The sequence below is a fragment of the Equus asinus genome, chromosome 12 (genome assembly GCF_041296235.1).
Source record: "Equus asinus isolate D_3611 breed Donkey chromosome 12, EquAss-T2T_v2, whole genome shotgun sequence".
NCBI classification, from domain to species: Eukaryota; Metazoa; Chordata; class Mammalia; order Perissodactyla; family Equidae; genus Equus; species Equus asinus.
Window position 1 is genome coordinate 43,759,583 of NC_091801.1, and position 21,874 is coordinate 43,781,456.

General features: G+C 36.7%; 1 protein-coding gene across 5 annotated transcripts in view; it reads left to right on the top strand.

The window, feature by feature from the left end:
- Positions 1–21,874, top strand: part of INTS8 (integrator complex subunit 8) — a 66,980-nt gene that overhangs the window by 38,867 nt on the left and 6,239 nt on the right. For all 5 annotated transcript variants that reach the window (XM_014841682.3, XM_070480916.1, XM_070480917.1 and 2 more), the window contains 11 exons: positions 1,019–1,140; positions 3,802–3,986; positions 4,418–4,451; positions 5,109–5,165; positions 5,244–5,305; positions 8,110–8,228; positions 17,860–17,963; positions 18,734–18,784; positions 20,298–20,371; positions 20,450–20,514; positions 20,676–20,719. In XM_014841682.3, the coding sequence (XP_014697168.2) occupies positions 1,019–1,140; positions 3,802–3,986; positions 4,418–4,451; positions 5,109–5,165; positions 5,244–5,305; positions 8,110–8,228; positions 17,860–17,963; positions 18,734–18,784; positions 20,298–20,371; positions 20,450–20,514; positions 20,676–20,719 (917 nt within the window). The remainder of the gene's footprint in view (positions 1–1,018; positions 1,141–3,801; positions 3,987–4,417; positions 4,452–5,108; positions 5,166–5,243; positions 5,306–8,109; positions 8,229–17,859; positions 17,964–18,733; positions 18,785–20,297; positions 20,372–20,449; positions 20,515–20,675; positions 20,720–21,874) is intronic.

Genomic DNA, 21,874 nt, shown 5'->3' on the forward strand with positions numbered 1-21,874 from the left:
TTTTTTTTTTTTATGATTTTATTTTTTTCCTTTTTCTTCCCAAAGCCCCCCGGTACATAGTTGTATATTCTTCGTTGTGAGTCCTTCTAGTTGTGGCATGTGGGATGCCGCCTCAGCGTGTCTTGATGAGCAGTGCCATGTCTGCGCCCAGGATTCAAACCGGTGAAACCCTGGGCCACTGAAGCAGAGTGCAGGAACTTAACCACTCGGCCACTGGGCCGGTCCTCAGTCCTTTTAGAAAGAGTGGAAAATACAGGTCCTCGAGAAGTTTAATAGCTCTCCCATTTTAAGTCTTACCATTGTTATTTGATGTTCATTAGGATTTCTTTTTCTTTTTGCTAAAGTGCATTAAAACCTGAATATTATATTCTTTGAGCTACAAAAATTCACAACATATTTAGTATTAATGTGTATTTCTTAATTATTTCAAAGGAAATAATGTTCAAAACAATTCTGAGTGTTTTTTTTTCATTTTTAATTTAAAATTTTCTGGTACAGTATTTTTTGAAAGAGTGAATGACTTGTCTCTTTTGAATATTTATTACATTTTAATCAGAAAAAATGATTTAAAATGATATATTAAGTCAATTTGTTATGGTTTTATTGTACAGCTTATCTGTTTTTGTGCTCTAAGTGTGCTAAAAATTTATACCATGTTATTTTTTACTTGTTTTTTTAGTGTGTTTATTCCCTGCTCGTTTGAAGTATAAATTTCTAGAGGACAGGCACCAGCTCTTATGCTTCCACAGTTGAATGTTGGGCATCTCGAGTATTATTAGATGATTTTGTTGCTTAATAGTGGGGACCATGGTAGTTTGTTGTTGGGAAACCTTAATCTTTCTAGAGAAAAGTATAAAATGTTAGTATTTTTATATTTTCTTATCTGTAATTATTGTTTTTAATTTGTTCAGCTGAAATCTGAGCAAATATTTGCTTTTTTAAATTTCATGTTTATTTTATGTTAGGTTATTTTAATGTTATGGTGGTAATTCCAGCTGTTTTCTTCTTTGCTTTTCAGATATTCCTCTTCGTCAGGTTATTGCTGAGGAGTGTGTTGCTTTTATGTTAAACTGGAGGGAAAATGAATACCTTACACTGCAAGTTCCTGCATTTCTGCTTCAGAGTAATCCCTATGTAAAGGTACTTCCTGTTTAATCTAAATAAAAACATTATTAGGATGGAATTATTGTACCTGTTTCTTTAGATCTATACTACTTAGGGAGCTTGTCAGTTTCTGTGATACAATGTAAGACTGGACAAATGTTTGTTGGTTTGTAGTTAAAAGTATAGTTTTTGATAATTCAGGAACTTGAGTTTGCCGTCCCTGATATTTCTTTGTGATACCCTGTGGTTCATGAGAATGCAAGCAAAAATTTAGTTAACAGCAACAACATTTTGGTATAATCCTAAACTAGTGAGAGGTGAGTCAGCTTTTCTTGCTTTGATTGATAAACTCTAGTTTTAAGCTGTATTCCCACCGTATACCTGAGTGTGAACTGGTGGAGCTGTCAGGGGTGCATGTCCACCCATTTTCCATTTGAACACCTTGCCCTTCTGTAGAATCTGTTTACTTCTCTGAGTTTGATGTGCGTGATTCTTTATTTTTGATGAGGAAGATTTGCCCTGAGCTAACATCTGTGCCAGTCTTCCTGTTTGTATGTGGGTCGCTGCCACAGCGTGGCTAACAACTGCTAGGTCCACGCCTGGGATCCAAATGTGCAAACCCAGGCTGCCAAAGCTGAGCATGCCAAACTTAACCACTCTGCCATGGGGCCATCCTCCCCACCTTTATTTCTTTTCCTGAGGCAGAGTCACCCTGAGCTAACGTTTGTTGCCAATCTTCCTCTTTTTTTTTTTTTTTGGTCTGAGAAAGATTAGCCCTGAGTTAAAATCTCTGCCAGTCCTCCTGTATTTTGTATGTGGGTCACTGCCACAGAATGGCTGACGAGTGGTGTGGGTCCATGCCTGGGATTTGAACCTGCAAACCTGGGCCACTGAAGTGGAGTGTGCTGAACTTAACCACTATGCCGTGGGGCCAGCCCCTGAAAACTCTTACTTTTAAGTAAATTTATTTAATGTAGTGATCTTCAACTTAAGTATATGATCCTGACGACAGAAAATTAATTTGAGACAAGGAGCTGTAATGGCCCTGTGTTGTACTCCAGTAAATAGCTGCATATATTGCAGTCCTAGTGGTCAGAGAATATGTGCAGTAGGCAGGCAGGGTGAAATGTTCTACTATACCATGGATCTTGATTGCCATTCTCCCAGCATAGCTAGGGTTTTTACATCATTTTCACTAGCTTTAAGAAGCACCAGTATTCTTGTAAATTTTCTTAGGTGTGATCATGGAGTTGTGGTTATGTAGGTGAATGTCCTTGTCTTTAGAAGATGCGTATTTGAAGTATTTAGGGTGAAAAGTCATGTCTGCAACTTTAATATAGTTTAACAAACAACATATGTAGATAGATATATAAAGCAAGTATGGCAGAATATTCACAATAAGTCAAGAATAAAGGTATTTATTTAACTATTCTTTCAATTTTTCTGTGTGAAATTTTTTATTGCAAAAAAATTGGAAAAATCACCAATTTTCATCTTTTTCATAATCCTACCTCAAAGAAACCACCTTAAGCAGTGAGACATCATTAGGAACATTTTCTGGGTCCAGTTAGGGAACTGAGTTTTCTTGATAGGCTTGAAATTATTCTTGCCACTTCATCCTCTAAAAGACCAATGATATGTAAGATTTATTAAGAAGAAAGGATAGAGGGCACCTCTCTTGCTTTGAAATTATAAAAGGAGAGAAGTGCTGACTTTGGTAATAAGGCTGTTTGTTTCCTCTATGTTTTGGGCCTGTCTTCACTCTACCTTTTGCTTTCAGCGCTTCCACGCGATCTCTGGGTCCTTCGGGCTGCCTTTGTTCAGATTAATCACTCTCAGGAATCTGTCCTTCCTTAATCCTACCCCTCATCTCAGCAGTTTCTCCGTCTCCAGTTGCTACAGTTTTTCTTAGAGAAAAGTTGCTCTGAATCTTGTTTCCTTATTCTGCCAACTTCAGTTTCCGTATTTTTTCCATCATTTTTCATTAATTTTTTTTTTTTTTTTATTTTGTGGAAGACCAGCCCTGAGCTAACATCTGCCAACCCTCCTCTTTTTGCTGAGGAAGGTTGGCCCTGAGCTGAGGTCTGTGCCCTTCTTCCTCTGTTTTATATGTGGGTCCCTGCCACAGCCTGGCTTAGTAAGTGTTGTGTGGGTCCCTGCCCAGGATCCGAACTGGCGAACCCCTGGTCGCTGAAGCAGAGTGCGTGAACTTAATTAAAAATTTTTTTTAATGATTAAAGTATGTGTGTATGAAATGTAAGTATTATTTAATCTCATCCCTGAGCTTTTACCACAGTTGACATTGTGGTGTATACCTTCTATTACACACTTTTTTTAAAGTGGGATCACACTGTGTATATTTAGCAACTTTTTTTTACTTAAGAAATCACATAGCTCTTTGCATTGTCTTTTTTTTTCATCAGACTGTACTTTTGTTCTCATTAGACTGTTTAGAAACGATGAGGTTTATAATATAATGAAACCAGAGCATCCTCTGCCCCAGTCAGATTGAGATCTGTCAGTAGACGAGGAGCTCTAAATTCCTTAGTGGTTGAAGAGAAAGCACAGCATAAAATGACTGTGCTTGGTATGTTTGAGCGATTATCTATCTTTCAGGTGTGCCTTAATAATAGAACTAAGACATTTGACATTACAGATTATCTTTTCTGTATTTTCTGTTTGTTTTTCATGTTATAGCTTGGACAGCTTTTAGCAGCTACATGCAAAGAACTTCCAGGCCCTAAAGAAAGTAGACGGACGGCTAAAGACCTTTGGGAAGTAGTTGTTCAGATCTGTAGTGTGTCCAGTCAACACAAACGAGGAAGTGATGGCAGAGTTAGTTTAATAAAGCAGAGAGAATCTACGTTAGGTATAATGTATCGGTATGTTTCTATCCATTTGTCTTTTGAGTTACTTATTTTTTATTCTGTTGGTACTATTTCGAGAGCATCTGCTGTTATCCTTGTGCATCATAGACAGTATAAAAATTCTCTGGTGCTGATCTCTGATGGACTTGTCTGACATGGACAGTTTTAGAAATAACTTCTGTTTATGTGTTATTTTAAGAGATTATCTATTAATCATTTAATATAATCAGTCAACAGTGTCTATGGTTGCATGGTCCTGAAGATGTTACATATGATTCAAACAGGAAAGAAATTTTATTAGGTTAGTATGACAATAGAATATTATACTCTTTTATATATGCAGAACTGGAGCGTTAGGGATAAACCTCCACCTGTAGTTTACTTTCTTGATTTTATTTTTAATTTCTGATATTAAATTTATTTACATACAAAATTTTTTTTTGTAGGAGTGAACTGCTTTCTTTTATCAAAAAATTACGGGTAAGTTTTATTAAAACTTGCTCTAATTACTATTGCTGACTTTTGTAGAATATGACTAAAAAATATTGAATGCTTAAATGTTGATTATTTAAGTGATCTATTAATGTGCCTGTTATTTTCAGTGATCATTTTTGAGGATGAGATAGTCTGTTTGAAGAAGTTTATTTTGCATTTACCTTACCATGTTTTAGTGAATAGCACAGGTATTTTTTAAATTGTAAAAAAGTCTTCATAGTAGGCTAGATGTGTGAGGCTTAGCTTTAATTTTTGTTTGATAGGGTTAATGTCACATTTATTTACTAGACATAACCTAGACTCTATCCTTTAAATATTAAGGAATAGTAAGTCAATTTTTTAGAGGTAGCTGGAATTACTAGTTGGAGAGAGATCTATTAACTCAATTTCAAAAGTCATGTGAGGACTTGAGCACCATACTAGACACCAAAATGTGGTAGTTTTTGTGTAAATTGTGTGCTGTGATTTCTTTCATGAGATTAAAAATAAAGTTGTTGTTTAGTATATTCTAAACTAAAGTAGATGGTAAATTTCAAAAGGGTAAGACTCTTTTGAAAGAAAATACTTGATATCCCCGAGGTCTATGGGAGAAATATTAAAATATATATAATATTTAAGGATTCCATGTTTTCTTTCTCATAGGAACCATTGGTTTTGACTATTATTTTGTCACTCTTTGTGAAACTTCACAATGTTCGGGTCAGTATTTCATAATTTCATTTTTAAAAAGTCTTTAAAAGAAATTCCTTTTAAATCACTTTTTTTTTTTTTTTTAAGGAGGACATTGTGAATGATATTACAGCTGAACACATTTCTATTTGGCCATCCTCCATTCCCAAGTAAGAAGTATTATAACTTATATTTTACTAAATTATTTATGTATTTATAAACCATCCTGACTGATAGAGTTAACCTTGAATAATTTGATTAAAAGGCTGTATACAATCTGTTGGGATTCTACAGCGAAATTTGTGTTTCTCTATTACAGTAAGTATCTTCCTAAAAATTAAGGCTAAAGCGTAGCTCTAAGAGCTGAGGTGTACTAGCCTTAGGTAGAACAGACCGCTGCATAGTCCTGATGACTTGTCAGTGGATAGAATTAGAAAATTGAGGCTAATGAAAGAATGACTTTCTATCAGGTTTCCAGCGTCTTATCTCTTTTACAAGTATCTATTTGAAAATTATTTGTTTTTTTTTAAATAATTCTTTGTAGATCCCTTCTAACACTGTGCTTATCAGAGGCTCCCAACCCCTTTTAGCTGCCTTAAGAAGTTCTTTAGGGGCAGGCCCCATGGCCAAGTGGTTAAGTTTGCGTGCTCTGCGTCGGTGGCCTGAGCTTTTGCTGGTTCGGATCCTGGGCATGGCCTTAGCACCACTCATCAAGCCATGCTGAGGTGGCATCCCACATAACAGAAGTAAAAGGACCTACAACCAGGATATACAACTATGTACTTGGGGGGGGCTTTGGGGAGAAGAAGGAAAAAAAAAATTGGCAACAGATGTTAGCTCCTGACCAATCTTAAAAAAAATTACTTTAAGAAATTTTCCCTCTTACTTTCGTCACCTGAGAATCACAATAAGATGATGGGAGAAGTTTTTTAGAGGAGAAGAAAATGTTCTTTTTTCTAGAAGCAGAAACTCTTTATATTTTTCTCTTCCCACACATAGCAACTTTACAGACACGAGTTCATTTGTTTCCTTACAAAAGTTACTTTTCCTTCCCTCCCTCACCCCCCAGTCTGTAGTCTTATTTTGTGCCTGAAGGGCAGATCTAGCCCTTGTTGCTCTTAGTGGCATCTTGGAAGAAGAAAAGATTTTAGTAGGTGGGTAAGCAGGCAATAGAATGAGGGTAATCTGCTTCCATCTTAATCTTCGAGATTGGAAGGAGTTTTTTATCTCAGATAAGGATTTGGAGGGTCAAAAGTGGGTGAGTGACCCTTCCCTCCACTGACTGAGGCTTGTTTCCCAGCGGAGCACTGTGCTTCATGAAGCAAATTTGCACGCTCCACAGCACTCTAACTGCGGATTGTTATAGAACATTTGGTATATTACATAGCAGGCCAAGAATCAGGTAGGGATCATTTTGCCTTTTTAATTGATGGTTGTAACACCTCTTGGGTGTTACTTTTTGGGTCTAAGTTTCCTGTAAACTAATGATTGATTTTCAGTGTGTGATTATAAATGAGGCGAGAGAATGGTTTACTGTAGAGGCTCTGAGCCAGACTCCTACGGTTTCAGTCCCAGCCTCTCTAGTTATCAGTCTAATGGCCTTGGGTAAGTTGCTTTCTGTGCCAGTGTCCTCATCTGTAAAATGGATATAGGAAAATAGTACCTACCTCCAAATTGTGAGGATTAAATAAGTTAATACATTTTCTAAGCTAGATGTTTAGAATAAGCACATTTTAGGCTTATCTGTTATCTTCATGATAAAATTAATGTAAATTGACCCAGAGAAAATAAAATGTGACTAAATGTTTGACCACATAAAGTATTTCTCTTGAGCAAGAGTCTTTACTGAGTCCAAAAATAGCGTGAGAATGGCATGGTTTGAGTATTACTATTTAAAATTGATTTGTTTGATATGTAGATAGAATTTTTAGACTTAGTATCATTTTGTAAATTTCTATAAAGTATAATCATAAACCAGTTTAACTCATGTAGTTGTAAATAAGTAATTGGGTATTTGCTGCTAATACCACAGTTCCTCTCCTGCTATACTGGGAGCAGAAATGAGTTACTCCAACCCCTCAGGGCAACAGAAGTACTTTGTCAAAAGTTTACCTAGTAAATGGTAGAGCCAGGACTTGAATCTCTTGTGTGTCTGAATCCAAAGCCTGTGTTCTCTCCCACTGTGCCTTACTGCTGCCGGGAGGTAGGTGCTATCAGCTGTGTTTCTTGGGTTCTGGCCTGGCTTGGATCCTTACAGTTCCATCTTCTAATTCTGTGTCTTAAGACTTCCAAGTTTAACCAGCCTCAGAGCAGATGGCCATGCTCCCTACCCTTTGTGTGATTCTTTATTGCTACCAAAGCACTGAAGTGGTACACCTGGCACAGCTAGCCCCCAGCGCTGTGAGGGCCAGCGGGCTTCTAATCCAGGGGAGTCGGTTACTCTTACAAGAAGCCACAAGGTGGATTTCAGGCCACACAGCAGTATTGTTAGTGTTTGAGCCCTTGATTTTTGTCGCTTCTTCTAGATAACACAATTAAAAGATCATTTGGGGAAATTTTGTGAGTCTGTCTCTCTAATTTTGTTGCTTGTAAATGGTGCATAAAAAGCAGAGATAGGGTTTTATCCTACCACTGGTATGTGTTTTGTATTGTAAAATATTTAAAGTTTTTTTTTTAGAATAGTCCAGCTTCTTTGGCATTTTGGGAAAAAAAAGGAAACAAAAATGAAATTGTTTTTAACCCCTTACAGAAAGTTAGCTTATCACACTTTCTCATACTTCGTTGTCTTTTTTTTTTTTTCAGACTTCATTATTTTGATAGTTTTCATATATTTACTCCTAGTAATGTTTAGCATTATATTTATGGTCACCAAAATTTTGGCTAAGTCTTTTTGGTTTTGTCTTTAATAAATGTGTGTATGGCATTTGCGGTTGACTGTTGAAATAGAGATGACTTCTGGTTGTCTTCCCTGTAGCCTCCAGTCAGTGGACTTTGAAGCTGTGGCGATCACGGTGAAAGAGCTGGTCCGGTATGCCCTTGCTATAAATCCAGGCAACCACTCCTGGCTGCTCATCCAGGCAGATAGTTATTTTGGTGAGTGAGAAACCTGGCTCCTTCGTCTTTTGTTTTGTAGCACTTTTAGAAGTGAAAATAAATACATTACACATTGTATTACAATACTTTATTAAACTTCGGTCTTGTTTTTGACATTATCTAAATTCTTCCTAGATAAAATTGAGAGTAAGACTATAATTGTTATATACATAATTTTTCTGTGTAGAGCTTTTTCTGTGTAGATGCTTTTAATTTTCTGTTGACTACCTTTTTGTTTTCTAAAAATAGTGAATGTTCATCTAATAAGTTGGTAAAACATTCTTAAGAAAAAAGGTTAAAGTTTAGTTTGCAGAATTGCTATTTAAAGGTTCCAAAATCTGTCTAGGCACTCTGAATAATGATTTGTGTTCTTGCAAATAGATTCCTAATTCTCCCCCATTATATGTGATAGATTTTCCAACTTGATGTGAGATTTCCAATATTTCTGTTGCTTTACAGGTCAAATAAAATTTCTGACTGGTATCATTTCAGGATCAGTTTTTTTAGGAGTTGATTTTTTTTTTTCAAGTGATTCTCTTTTTCAAATTTTATTTATAATTTTTATTTTTAATTATGGTAAAATACATATAACATAAAATTTGCCATCTTAACCATTTTGTTTTTTCAAGATTGGCACCTGAGCAAACATCTGTTGCCACTTTTTTTTCATCTTCATCTTCTCCCCAAAGCCCCCTAGCACATAGTTGTATATCCTAGTTGTGATGTCTCTGGTTGTGCTGTATGGGACACAGCCTCAGCATGGCCTGAGGAGAGGTGCCATGTCCGTGCCCAGGATCCAGACCAGCAAAACCCTGGGCAGCTGAAGCAGAGTACACGACTTTAACCACTTGGCCACAGCCCGGCCCCCCCATCTTAACCTTTTGTTTTTTTAATTTAATTTTTATTGAGTTAATGATAGGTTACAATCCTTTGAAATTTCACTTGTACATTATTGTTTGTCAGTTGTGTTGTAAGTGCACCGCTTCACCCTTTGTGCCCACCCCCGACCCCATCTTTCCCCTGGTAGCCACTAATCTGTTCTCTTTGTCTACATTTAAAATTCTTCATTTGAGTGGAGTCATAGAGAGATTGTCCTTCTCTATCTGGCTTATTTCACGTAACATAATTCCCTCAAAGTCCATCCATGTTGTTGCAAATGGGACGATTTTGTTCTTTTTTATGGCTGAGTAGTATTCCATTGTGTATATATACCACATCTTCTTTATCCAATCATCAGTTAATGGGCACTTAGTTTGTTTCCACATCTTGGCTATTGTAAATAATGCTGCAGTGAACATAGGGGTGCATGGGACTTTTGGAATTGCTGACTTCAAGCTCTGTGGATAGATACCCAGTAGTGGGATAGCTGGATCATATGCTAGTTCTATTTTTAATTTTTTGAGAAATCTCCATACTGTTTTCCGTAGTGGCTGCACCAGTTTGCATTCCCACCAGCAGTGTATGAGGGTTCCTTTTTCTCCACAACCTCTCCAACATTTGTTGCTGTTAGTTTTAGTTACTTTTGTCATTCTAATGGGTGTAAGGTGATATCTTAGTGTAGTTTTGATTCGCATTTTCCTGATGATCAGTGATGATGAGCATCTTTTCATGTGCCTATTGGCCATCTGTATATCTTCTTCGGAGAAATGTTGGTTCATGTCTCCTGCCCATTTTTTGATTGGGTTGTTTGATTTTTCATTGTTGAGTTGTGTGAGTTCTTTATATATTATGGATATTAAGCCTTTGTTGGATGTATGACTTGCAAATATTTTTTCCCAGTTAGTGGGTTGTTTTTTTTGTTTCAATCCTGTTTTCCTTTGCCTTGAAGAAGCTCTTTAGTCTGATGAAGTCCCATTTGTTTATTCTTTTTATTGTTTCCCTTGTCTGAGAAGACATAGTGTCTGAAAAGATCCTTTTAATACTGGTGTCAAAGAGTGTACTACCTACGTTTTCCGCTAGAAGCCTTATGGTTTCAGGTCTAATCTTTAGGTCTGTGATCCATTTTGAGTTTATTTTGGTGAATGGTGAAGAACAATGGTCAATTTTCATTCTTTTGCATGTGGCTGTCCAGTTTTCCTAGCACCATTTGTTGAAAAGACTTTCTTTTCTCCATTGTATGTCCTCAGCTCCTTGGTCGAAGATTAGCTGTCCATAGATGTGTGGTTTTATTTCTGGGCTTTCAATTCTGTTCCATTGATATGTGCACCTGTTTTTGTACCAGTACCATGCTGTGTTGATTACTGTAGCTTTGTAGTATGTTTTGAAGTCAGGGATTGTGATGCCTCCCGTTTTGTTCTTTTTTCTCAGGATTGCTTTAGCAATTCGGGGTCTTTTGTTGCCCCATATGAATTTTAGGATTCTTTGTTCTATTTCTGTAAAGAATGTCATTGGGATTCTGATTGGGATGGTGTTGAATCTGTAGATTTCTTTAGGTAGAATGGACATTTTAACTGTTTATTCTTCTAATTCATGTGCATGGGATGTCTTTCCATCTCTTTATGTCGTCATCCATTTCTTTCAGAAAAGCCTTGTAATTTCATTGTATAGGTCTTTCACTTCCTTAGTTAAATTCATCCTGAGGTATTTTATTCTTTTTGTTGGGATTGTGAATGGTATTGTTCTTTTTCTTTGAGTTCTTTTTCTGTTAGTTTGTTATTAGAGTGTAAAAATGCTGCTGATTTATGTAAATTGATTTTATACCCTGTGACTTTGCTGTAGTTGTTGATTATTTCTAAAAGTTTTCCAATGGATTCTTTGGGGTTTTCTATATATAAGATCATGTCATCTTTAAACAGCGAGAATTTCACTTCTTCCCTCCCTATTTGGATTCCTTTTATTCCTTTTTTTTGCCTAATTGCTCTGGCTGAAACCTCCAGTACCATGTTAAATAAGAGTGGTGATAGAGGGCATCCTTGTCTTGTTCCTGTTTTCAGGGGGATGGCACTCAACTTTGCCTGTTGAGTATGATGTTGGCTGTGGGCTTGTCATATACGGCCTTTATTATGTTGAGGTAGTTCCCTTCTATGCCCATTTTGTTCAGAGTTTTTATCATAAATTCTTTCTCTGCATCTATTGAGATGATCATGTGGTTTCTATTCCTCAGTTTGTTGATGTGGTTGATCAGATTGATTGATTTGTGGATGTTGAACCATCCCTGTGTCCCTGGTATGAATCCCACTTGATCATGATGTATGATCCTTTTGATGAATTGCTGAATTTGGGTTGCTAAAATTTTGTTAAGAATTTTTGCATCTGTGTTCATCAGCAATATTGGCCTGTAGTTTTTTTTTTCGTGCTGTCTTTGTCAGGCTTTGGTATCAGTGTGATGGTGGCCTCATAGAATGTGTTAGGAAGTGTTCCATCCCTAATTTTTTGGAATAGCTTGGAAAGGATAGGTATTAAATCCTCCCTGAAAGTTTGGTAGAATTCCCCAGGAAAGCCATCTGGTCCTGGGGTTTTACTCTTTGGGATGCTTTTGATTGCTGTTTCAATCTCTTTCCTTGTGATTGGTCTGTTCAAATTGTCTGCTTCTTCTTGATTAAGCTTTGGGAGATTATAGGAGTCCAAGAATTTATCCATTTCCTCTAGGTTATCTATTTTGCCTACATATAGTTTTTCGTAGTATTCTCTTATAATCCATTGTATTTCTGCAGAGTCTGTTGTTATTTCTCCTCTTTCATTTCTGATTTTGTTTATTTGAGCTTTCCCTCTTTTTTTCTTAGTAAGTCTGGCTAGGGGTTTGTCAGTTTTATTTATCTTCTCAAAGAACCAGCCCTTTGTTTCATTGATCCTTTCTACTGCCTTTTTTGTTTCAATGGCATTTATTTCTGCTCTGATTTTTATTATTTCTTTCCTTCTGCTGACTTTGGGCTTTGTTCTTCTATCTCTAATTCTGTTAGTTGTAGTTTAACATTGCTTATTTGGGAGTTTTCTTGTTAAGATGTGCTGGTATTGCGATGAATTTTCCTCTTAATACAGCTTTTGCTGCATCCCATATGAGTTGGTATGGCATGTTATCATTTTCATTTGTCTCCAGGTATTTTTTGATTTCTTCTTTAATTTCTTCAATCATGCATTGGTTGTTCAATAGCATATTGTTTAGTCTCCACATCCTTGTGCCTTTCTCAACTTTTTTCTTGTAATTGATTTCTAGCTTTATAGCATTATGATCAGAGAAGATGCTTGTTACTATTTCAATTTTTTGAAATTTGTAGAGGCTTGCCTTGTTTCCCAACATATCGTCTATCCTTGAGAATGTTCCATGTGCACTTGAGAAGAATGTGTATTCTGCTGTGTTTGGATGGAGTGTTCTATATATGTCTATGAAGTCCAACTATTTTAGCTTTTTGTTTAGCTCCACTGTTGCCTTGTTGATTTTCTGTTTGGATGATCTGTCCCTTGATGTCAGTGGGGTGTTGAGATCCCCTCCTATTATTCTGTTATTTTTGATATCTTCCTTTAGGTTTGTTAACAGTTGCTTTATGAACTTTGGTGCTCCTGTGTTGGGTCCATAGATATTTATAAGCGTTATTTCTTCTTGATGAAGTTTCCCTTTCATCATTATATATTGGCCCTCTATGTCTCTCTTTACCTGCCTTATCTTGAAGTCTGTTTTGTCTGATATAAGTATTGTGACACCTGCTTTCTTTTGTTTGCTATTAGTTTGGAGTATTGTCTTCCACCCCTTTGCTCTGAGCCTGCGTTTGTCCTTGGAGCTGAGGGGTGTTTCCTGGAGGCCACAAATTGTTGGATCTTGTTCTTTAATCCATTTTGCCACTGTGTGTCTTTTTATTGGAGAGTTCAGTCCGTTTACATTGAGGGTGATTATTGACGCATGAGGGCTTAATGCTGTCATTCTGTCGCTTGTTTTCTGGTTTTCCTGCGTTTCCTTTGTTTCTCATCCTGTGTGTTTTAGCCTACCCATTGACTTCTGCATTTTATTATGCTGGGTATCTTAGATTTTTCCTTATTTATGTTTTGTGTCTCTGTTCTGTTTTTTAGTTTAGTGGCTACCCTGAAGTTTGTATTCAAAATCTCGTGTATAACATAGTCCATTTTCTGGTGGTCTCTTACTTCCTTAGCCTACACTGATTCAGTCCCTTTCCTCCTCCCCTCCTAAGTTATTATTTTCATCTCTTATTCCAACTTGTGTTGTGAGTTTGTGGTTAGAGTGATAAGATTGTCTTTGCTTTGGTGATTTACTTCCCTTTATCCTCATGCTATAGTCGAATATTTGCTATCCTATTCTATCTATTTGTCTCCATACTCTGTGTTTTGTGACCCCTTTCTACCTTTTTTCCTTTTCTCAGGTGTGAGAACCTCCTTGAGGATTTCTTGTAGTGGAGGTCTTGTGGCCACAGAGTCCCTTAGCTTTTGTTTGTCTGGAAAAGATTTAATTTCTCCCTCATATCTGAAGGATATTTTTGCTGGATATAGTATTCTTGGCTGAAGATTTTTATCCTTTAAAGTTTTGTATACATCATTCCCATCTCTCCTAGCTTGTAAGGTTTCTATAGAGAAATCCCCTGAAAGTCTGATAGGGGTTCCTTTGTAGGTTATTTTCTTCCGCCTTTCTGACCTGAGTATTCTTTCTTTGTCATTCATTTTTGCCATTTTTACTACTATATGCCTTGCTGTAGGTCTTTTTACATTGACAGATCTAGGAGATCTGAAAGCTTCCTCCACACACATTTCTCTCTCAATCCCTAGATTTGGGAAGTTCTCTTCTGTTATTTCGTTAAGCATGCTTTCTGTTCCATTTTTCCTTTCGTCGCCCTCAGGAATTCCGATAATTCTTAAGTTGCACTTTTTCATTGCGTCAGCTAGTTCTCAGAGATTTTCTTCGGTTTTTTAAATTCTTAGTTCTCTTTCTTGGTCTGTCTGGAGCCGTTCAGCCTGTCTGTCTTCGAATATGCTAATTTACTCCTCTCTGGTGTCTACATGGGCATTCAGGGAATCCATATTCTGTTTTATCTGATCCATTGTACTTTGCATCTCTAGTATTTCTGATTGATTCTTCTTTATAGTTTCAATCTCTTGTGAAGTAACTCCAGATCTTGTTGACTTGTTTCTCTCTATTTCCCTTTCCTTCATTGAGTTTTTTGATGATAGCTACCCTGAATTCATTGTCACTTAGCTTACCTATTTCCAAGTCCTCAGGACATAATTCTGTGTTTTAATTGTTTTCCTTCTGATCTGGAGCTTTTATAAATTGCTGAATGGTGGAGGAGCGGTTTTTGCATGATGCTATTTTTTGGTTGCAGTTACAGCCTGTCGCCGCTAGATGGGGGTCGAGAGCCACGCGTTCTGAGCCCTGTGACTTCAGCTGTGATTGCAGCGCGCAGCACAGAGCATGGGTTGGGGGAGAACGGGCACTTTCTCTTGCCTGCCGACCTGGATTCCGATCAGCCCTCCCTCTCTGGTTTCCGGGGCCCCTGGCTTGGATGGGGTTCCCCCAGGCGAAGGCTTTCCCCAGTTAGAGGGTTTCTGCTGCACTGGTCTGTGGGAGACCTGGACAATCCTGCAGATGCACGGCCCCCCCCCCCCCACACACCTTTCGTCACCCACGGTAGTGATCCCCAGTCTCTAGGGGAGGCAGCAAAGTTCTCTCCTAACCCCATTCCAGCTCCTCCAAGGGAAGCTGCAGCCTCTGCCCTCCATTGTTTGGCTGCTGTGTGTCTCTCACAATTTCTGTTATTAGGATTTTTTCTTTTTGGTTGGAATGCAGTTGGTGCTTTTGGTTGTATTTTGGAGGGGAGAGAGTCCTGGGTGAGCTCACTCTGCCATGTCGCTGATGTCACTCCTCATCTTAACTATTTTTAAGTATACAGTTCAGTGGTGTGAAGCATATTTACATTGTTGTGCATCCAGTCTCCAAAATTCTTATCTTGTAAAACTCAAACTCTGTACCCATTAAACAACAGCTCCCCATTTCCTCCTCCAGCCCCTTGCAACAACCATTCTACTTTCTCTATGAATCTGACTACTCCTGGTACCTCATATAAGTACAATTAGACAGTATTTGTCTTTTTCTGATTGGCTGTTTCACTGAAGGTTTATCCATGTTGTAGTATGTGTCAGAATTTCTTTCCCTTTTAAGGCTGAATAGTATTACTTCGATAACATTGTGAAATTTCAGTTGTACATTATTTGTCAGTCACCATATAAATGTGCCCCTTCACTCCCTGTGCCCACCCTCCAACTCCCTTCCTCTCTGGTAACCACTAAACTGTTCTCTTTGTCCATGTGTTTATCTTCTGCATGTGAGAGAAATCATATAGTGGTTGTCTTTCTATGTCTGGCTTATTTCGCTTGACATAATACCTTCAAGGTCCATCCTTGTTGTTGCGAATGGGAGTATTTTGTCATTTTTTTATGGCTGAGTAGTATTCCGTTGTGTATATTCACCACATCTTCTTTATCCATTCATCAGTCCTCAGGCACTTGGGTTGCTTCCATGTCTTGGCTGTTGTGAATAATGCTGCAGTGAACATAGGGGTTCTCAGGTCTCTTTGTATTGTTGATTTCAAGTTCTTTGGATAAATACCCAGTAGTGGGATAGCTGGGTCACATGGTATTTCTATTTTTAATTTTTAGAAATCTCCATACTGTTTTCCATAGAGACTGCAACAATTTTCAATCCTACCAGCAGTGTATGACGGCTCCCTTTTCTCCACAACTTCTCCAACATTTATTTTTTGTCTTGGGGATAATAGCCATTCTAATGGGTGTAAGGTGATGTCTTAGGGTAGTTTTGATTTGTGTTTCCCTCATAATTAGTGATGTTGAACATCTTTTCATGTGCCTGTCGGCCATCTGTATATCTTCTTTGGAAAAATGTCTGTTCATATCCTCTGTCCATTTTTTGATCACGTTATTTGTTCTTTTGTTGTTTAGTTGTGTGAGTTCTGTGTATTTTTTGGAGAATTACCCCTTGTTGGATATATGATTTGTAAATATTTTCTCCCAGTTGGTAAATTGTCTTTTCGTTTTGATCCTGGTTTCCTTTGTCTTGCAGAAGCTCCTTAGTCTGATGAAGTCCCACTCGTTTATTTTTTCTTTTGTTTCCCTTGTCCGAGTACTCATGGTATTCAAAAAGATCCTTCTAAGACCGATGTCAAAGAATGTACTGCATATATTTTCTTCTAGGAGTTTTATGGTTTCATGTCTTACGTTCAACTGTTTAATCCATTGTCAGTTAATTTTTGTGTATGGTGAAAGATAATTGTCTTTCTTTTGCATGTGGCTGTCCAGTTGTCCCAGCACCATTTGTTGAAGAGGGTTTCCTTTCTCCATTGTGTGTTCTTGGCTCCTTTGTCAAAGATTAGCTGTCCATAGATGTGTGGTTTTATTTCTGGGCTTTCAATTCTGTTCCATTGATCTATGTGCCTGTTTTTGTACCAGTACCATGCTGTATTGATTACTGGAGCTTTGTAGTATATTTTGAAGTCAGGGATTGTGATGCCTCCAGCTTTGTTCCTTTTTTTCAGGATTGCTTTAGCCTCTGGGAGTCTTTTGTTGCCTCATGAGTGTTAGGACTCTTATTTTTGTTTCTGTGAAGAATGTCATTGGCATTCAGATTGGGATTGCACTGAACTGAATCTGTGGATTACTTTAGGTAGTATGGACATTTTAGCTATAGTTATTCTTCCAACTTATGTGCATGGAATATCTTTCTATTTTTTTATGTCATCATTGATTTCTTTCAGCGATGTCTTATAGTTTTCATTGCATAGGTCTTTCATCACCTTGGTTAAATTTATTCCTAGATATTTTCTTCTTTTTGTTGCAATTGTAAGTTGGATTGTATTCTTAAATTCTCTTTCTGTTAGCTCATTATTAGAGTAAAGAAATGCAACTGATTTTGTAAATTGATTTTGTGGCCTGCAACTTTACTGTAGTTGTTATTTCTATTAGTTTTCTGATGACTTCTTTAGGGTTTTCTATATATGAAATCATGTCGTCTGCAAACAGAGTTTCACTTCTTCATTGCCTATTTGGATTAGGAGTTGATTTTTTTTAAAGAGAAACTTCAAAATATGAGAGTAGAGAGAATAGTGTAATGAATCACATCTGTCTGCCACCCAGCTTTAACAGTAATCAGCTTGTAGCCAGTCTCATTTCATCTGTACACTCACCTACAACATCCTGCTCTCTCCTGGATTATTTTTGAAGCTAACAATTGCCTATTCTAATGCTCATTTTCACCCCAGCCCCAAAAGAATTTATCATCAAGATCTTAATATCTATATTCAGGTTATAATTACTGATTTTAAACTATGTCAGAAAATAAACATACATTTTTAGTATGGGCATTTGGAAATTAAATACCTCTAAATACTTAATTCTGCACCAGTAAGTTTGACAGGACATATGAGCTAAATTTTTGACTAACCAGTTTTAGAAGACAAAAAAATCTATTATATTACTTCTTTAAAGTGGTTAAAAAAATATAGAGAGTCACTTTTTGTCAGTGTTGTTCTGCTTAAGTGTTATACCTAGATCTGTGGTTTTAATATGCTTTTGTGGAGTCCTGAAGTAATTCCTGACTCTTCACAAAGGAGCCCCTGTCTGTTTTTCCAACTGTTACATCTAATGACAGGTAATTCTTTATTTCTGTTTTCTACTTTAGCAACAAATCAGTATTCAGCAGCTCTTCACTATTACCTCCAGGCTGGAGCTGTGTGTTCAGATTTCTTTAATAAGACTGTGCCCCCTGATGTTTATACAGACCAGGTAAGTTGTTTCTGTGGGCTTGCTTTCTTCTTGTCTATCTTTAAATGTTGTTCTTCTTGGGCTCCTTTTTTGGGTGAATTTATTCATTTCCATGTATGTCATGGTAACTCCCAAATGGGTTGCTCTGGACCAGATTGTTTTCCGTATTTCCAGTGCCTGGAGATCATTGCTGCTTGATTTCCCAAAAACACCTCTAACTCATCCTCTCTAAAACTGCTATCAGCGTCTTACTTTACCACTCTCTCCTCCTGATGACCTTCCCCAACATGCACACACACAAAAATACCCCCACCAAAATACCAAACTCCTTTTGTTTAACCATTTGAGTTGACCAAGCTCAGATTCTGAGTGTCATCCTCTTTTCTTTACTTACCCTCTCAGCAGCATTCAGTCAGCCTTCAAGGGATGTTGAATCTACCTCCAAAATCTCAAATTTTGTTCATTTCCTTTTGATATACATTGCACTTTCCTCTGGTTTAGGCCACCAATATCACAATTTAATAAATTGCTTTTTTTCAATGCTTATAATAAATGACTTTTGAAATAAGATTGTAAAGTTTTTAGTAACTAGTTTTTTTAAAGAAATTTTATTTTTTAGAATACTTTTAGATTCACAGCAAAATTGAGTGAAAAATACAGAGTTCTCATACATCCTGTCCCCCTACACACGTACAACCTTCCCCATTATTGACATCCCACATCAGAGTGGTACATTTCTCACAACTGATGTTAACTAGTTTTTGAAAATAATCAGAATTTTGTTTTTGTAGGTTATAAAACGAATGATAAAGTGCTGTTCTTTGCTGAATTGCCACACACAGGTTAGATAATATTATGATGTTGGTTTATTTTCACGTATATTAGAATTTATAATAAAGATAAAGCATTGAACTGGGAAGTAGCTTTTATTTTCCATATCATAGTTGCTTAAATTTATGGTTTAAGAATTTGGCATAGTCTTTAGATTTTTCTTAATAGTTTATAGAATTTTAACTATAATGAAAGTATGAATTAGAAAACATTGGTCTTTGAATCTTCTAATTGGAGAAGAAGCATTCTCATGTACATTTTCTTATATTTGAGAAGATGTGTACGTTAGTCATTAGGGAAATGCAAATCAACACCACAATCAGATACTACTTCATACTCACTAGGATGGCTGTAATTGAAAGGCAGACAGTAAAAAGTGTTGAAGATGTGGAGAAATTGGAACCCTATATAAAATGGGGCAACCTCTTTGGAAAACAGTTTGGCAGCTTCTCAAAAAGTTAAACATAGAATTACCATATGACTCAGCAGTTCCTCCTAGGTATATAACCAAGAAAATTGAAACATGTCCATAGAAAAGTTTGTCCATGAATGTTCATACATCATTATTCATAATAGCCAAATAGTGGAAACAACCCAAATGTTCATTAGCTGATGAATGGATAAACAAAATTTGGTATATCCCTACAATGCAATATTATTCAGCCATAAAAAAGGAATGAGGTACTGATGCATGCTACAAGATGAATCTTGGAAGTATTTTGTTGAGTGGAAAAAGCCAGATACAAAAAGCCTTGTATGATTCTGTTCACATGAAATGTCCAGAATGGGCAACTCTATAGAGTCTAGAGTCAGAGTGTAGATTAGTGCCAGAGACTGGGGGGAGAAGCAATGGAGAGTAACTGCTAATGTGTACAGTTTTTGTGGGGGGTGGGAAGAGGATGAAAATGTTTTGGAATTAGATAGTGGAGATGGTTGTACAACTTTCTGAGTAAACTAAACATCCTTGAATTGTGCACTCTAAAAGGGTGAATATTATGATATGTGAATTACATTAGTTAAAAAAAATTAAAAATATTTTTTAGAGAGATCAGCATTATGACCTACAAACCTGATTGAAATGGATCTGCTTTCTACGTTAAGCAGACTGGCAGTGTAAATTTTGCCAAAATGAGCTTCTGTACTGGCCAGCTGTGAAAGGTTGAATTGCATGTTCTCTATGTCCTTGAATGTCATGACACTTTTTTTTGGCAGCTTTTCATTCCCTTCAATTTTCTGACCAGGCTTTTTGCCAGCTTCTTACTCAAATAAAGCTCTAAAAATTTATGAGTTAGGTCACTGATGAAGAAAATATTGGGCAGATGGACACTTGTGTAAAGTCTTTCGTAATTAAAATTGGAGCAAATCTGTAAATAGGAGCTGATCCACTCAGCATGATCTGCAAGTCCTCTTAAATAATATATTCTTGATATAAGAATTATTAAAAATTACCCCTTCAAAACCAGGAGAATCATTGTTGACACTAGTTACATGAAACCATTTTCAAATCTGTCTTTGTTTATGTAGGTGGCAATTTTATGTCAGTTCCTCAGAGAAATTGACTACAAAACAGCTTTTAAATCACTGCAGGAACAAAACAGGTATGAATGATTTTTAAAATAAAATGAAGTTAAAATTTTTCTGCTTAAGAAAGAGGAAGTAACAATTCAATTTTTCAGTCATGATGCTATGGACTCCTACTATGACTACATATGGGATGTTACCATTTTGGAATACTTGACTTGTATCCTTTCATCTACATACATGATATTAGAACAGTTCATTTCTATAAATGAAGGAAGTGTTTAATATTGTGTATTTTCTAAATCAAAACTGGAAAATAGTTCAGATTCTATCGTGGTATTTAATAGTATCAGATTTATTAATCTTAACTGCTGCACTCAGATCTTCATCATAAAAGAGGAGAAACAGACAAAAGACAAATTGCGGTAAGTTACCTTATGCCTTTCTTCGGTGATATATTTAATTTCTCTAATATTAAACCACTGTTAAGATTTGGACCAACACAAAAAAGATTTTCTGTGCCTAGTTACTGCCAGAATTTGGTTATCAGTATTTACTTCTTAAAAGATGCTATTTTGATAATAGGAGCTTTTACATCTAGTTTGTTTACATTAAAATGTTAGATCGTGTCATCTCTGCTCCAAACCTTTAAGTTGTTTCCCACCTCACACAACGTCGAAGTCTTTACCTGGCTTACAAGGCCGCATATGAGCTCTGGGTTGCTATCCGACTTTCCTCCTTGCTAACTCCTGCTACACCTCTACTGTTCTTTGAACGTGCTCAGAACATTCACTACTGAAGGGCCTTTGAAATTTTCTCTTCCAGGAATATTCTCTAATGTCCCTCAGGTCTCTCCTTAAACGTCACCTTCTTAGTAATCATTCTTTCCTATCTTATAAAATAATAGTGTCTCTCCTCATTTTCCTTCCAATACTCTTATTCTCATTTCTCTTTTAAAATTTTTCTCCATAGCACTTCTCTACATCTGACATACTATATATTTACTTATTTATTGGCTATTTCCCTATGTGAGTAGGGACTTGGTTTTGTCATAGCTTATACCTAGAATGGTGCCTGGCACATAATAGATGCTCTGTAGCTACTGAATAGATGAATCATTTATTTAAATTTGATTTATAAGCTAAAACACTATAAATTTTATGGCCATTTTTACTTGCCTAAATTTGTTGCATCATTATCACCATAGATATTTTTTTCTTTGCTCTTTCACTCATGTTAAAAGTATACAGGCACACCTTGGAAATAATTGTAGATTCAGTTCCAAACCACCTCAGTAAAGCAGATGTCTCAGTAGAGCAAGTTACATGAATTTTTTGGTTTCCCAGTGCATATAAAAGTTATGTTTACACTATAGTGTAGTCTGTTAACAGTACAGTAACATTATGTCTAAAAAACAATGTACATACCTCAATTTAAAAATGCTTTATTGCTAAAAAGTGCTAACTATCATCTGAGCATTCAGCAAGTCATAATCTTTTGCTGGTGGAGGGTCTTGCCTTGATGTTGAAGGCTGCTGACTGATCAGGGGGGTGGTTACTGAAGGTAGGGTGGCTTTGGCA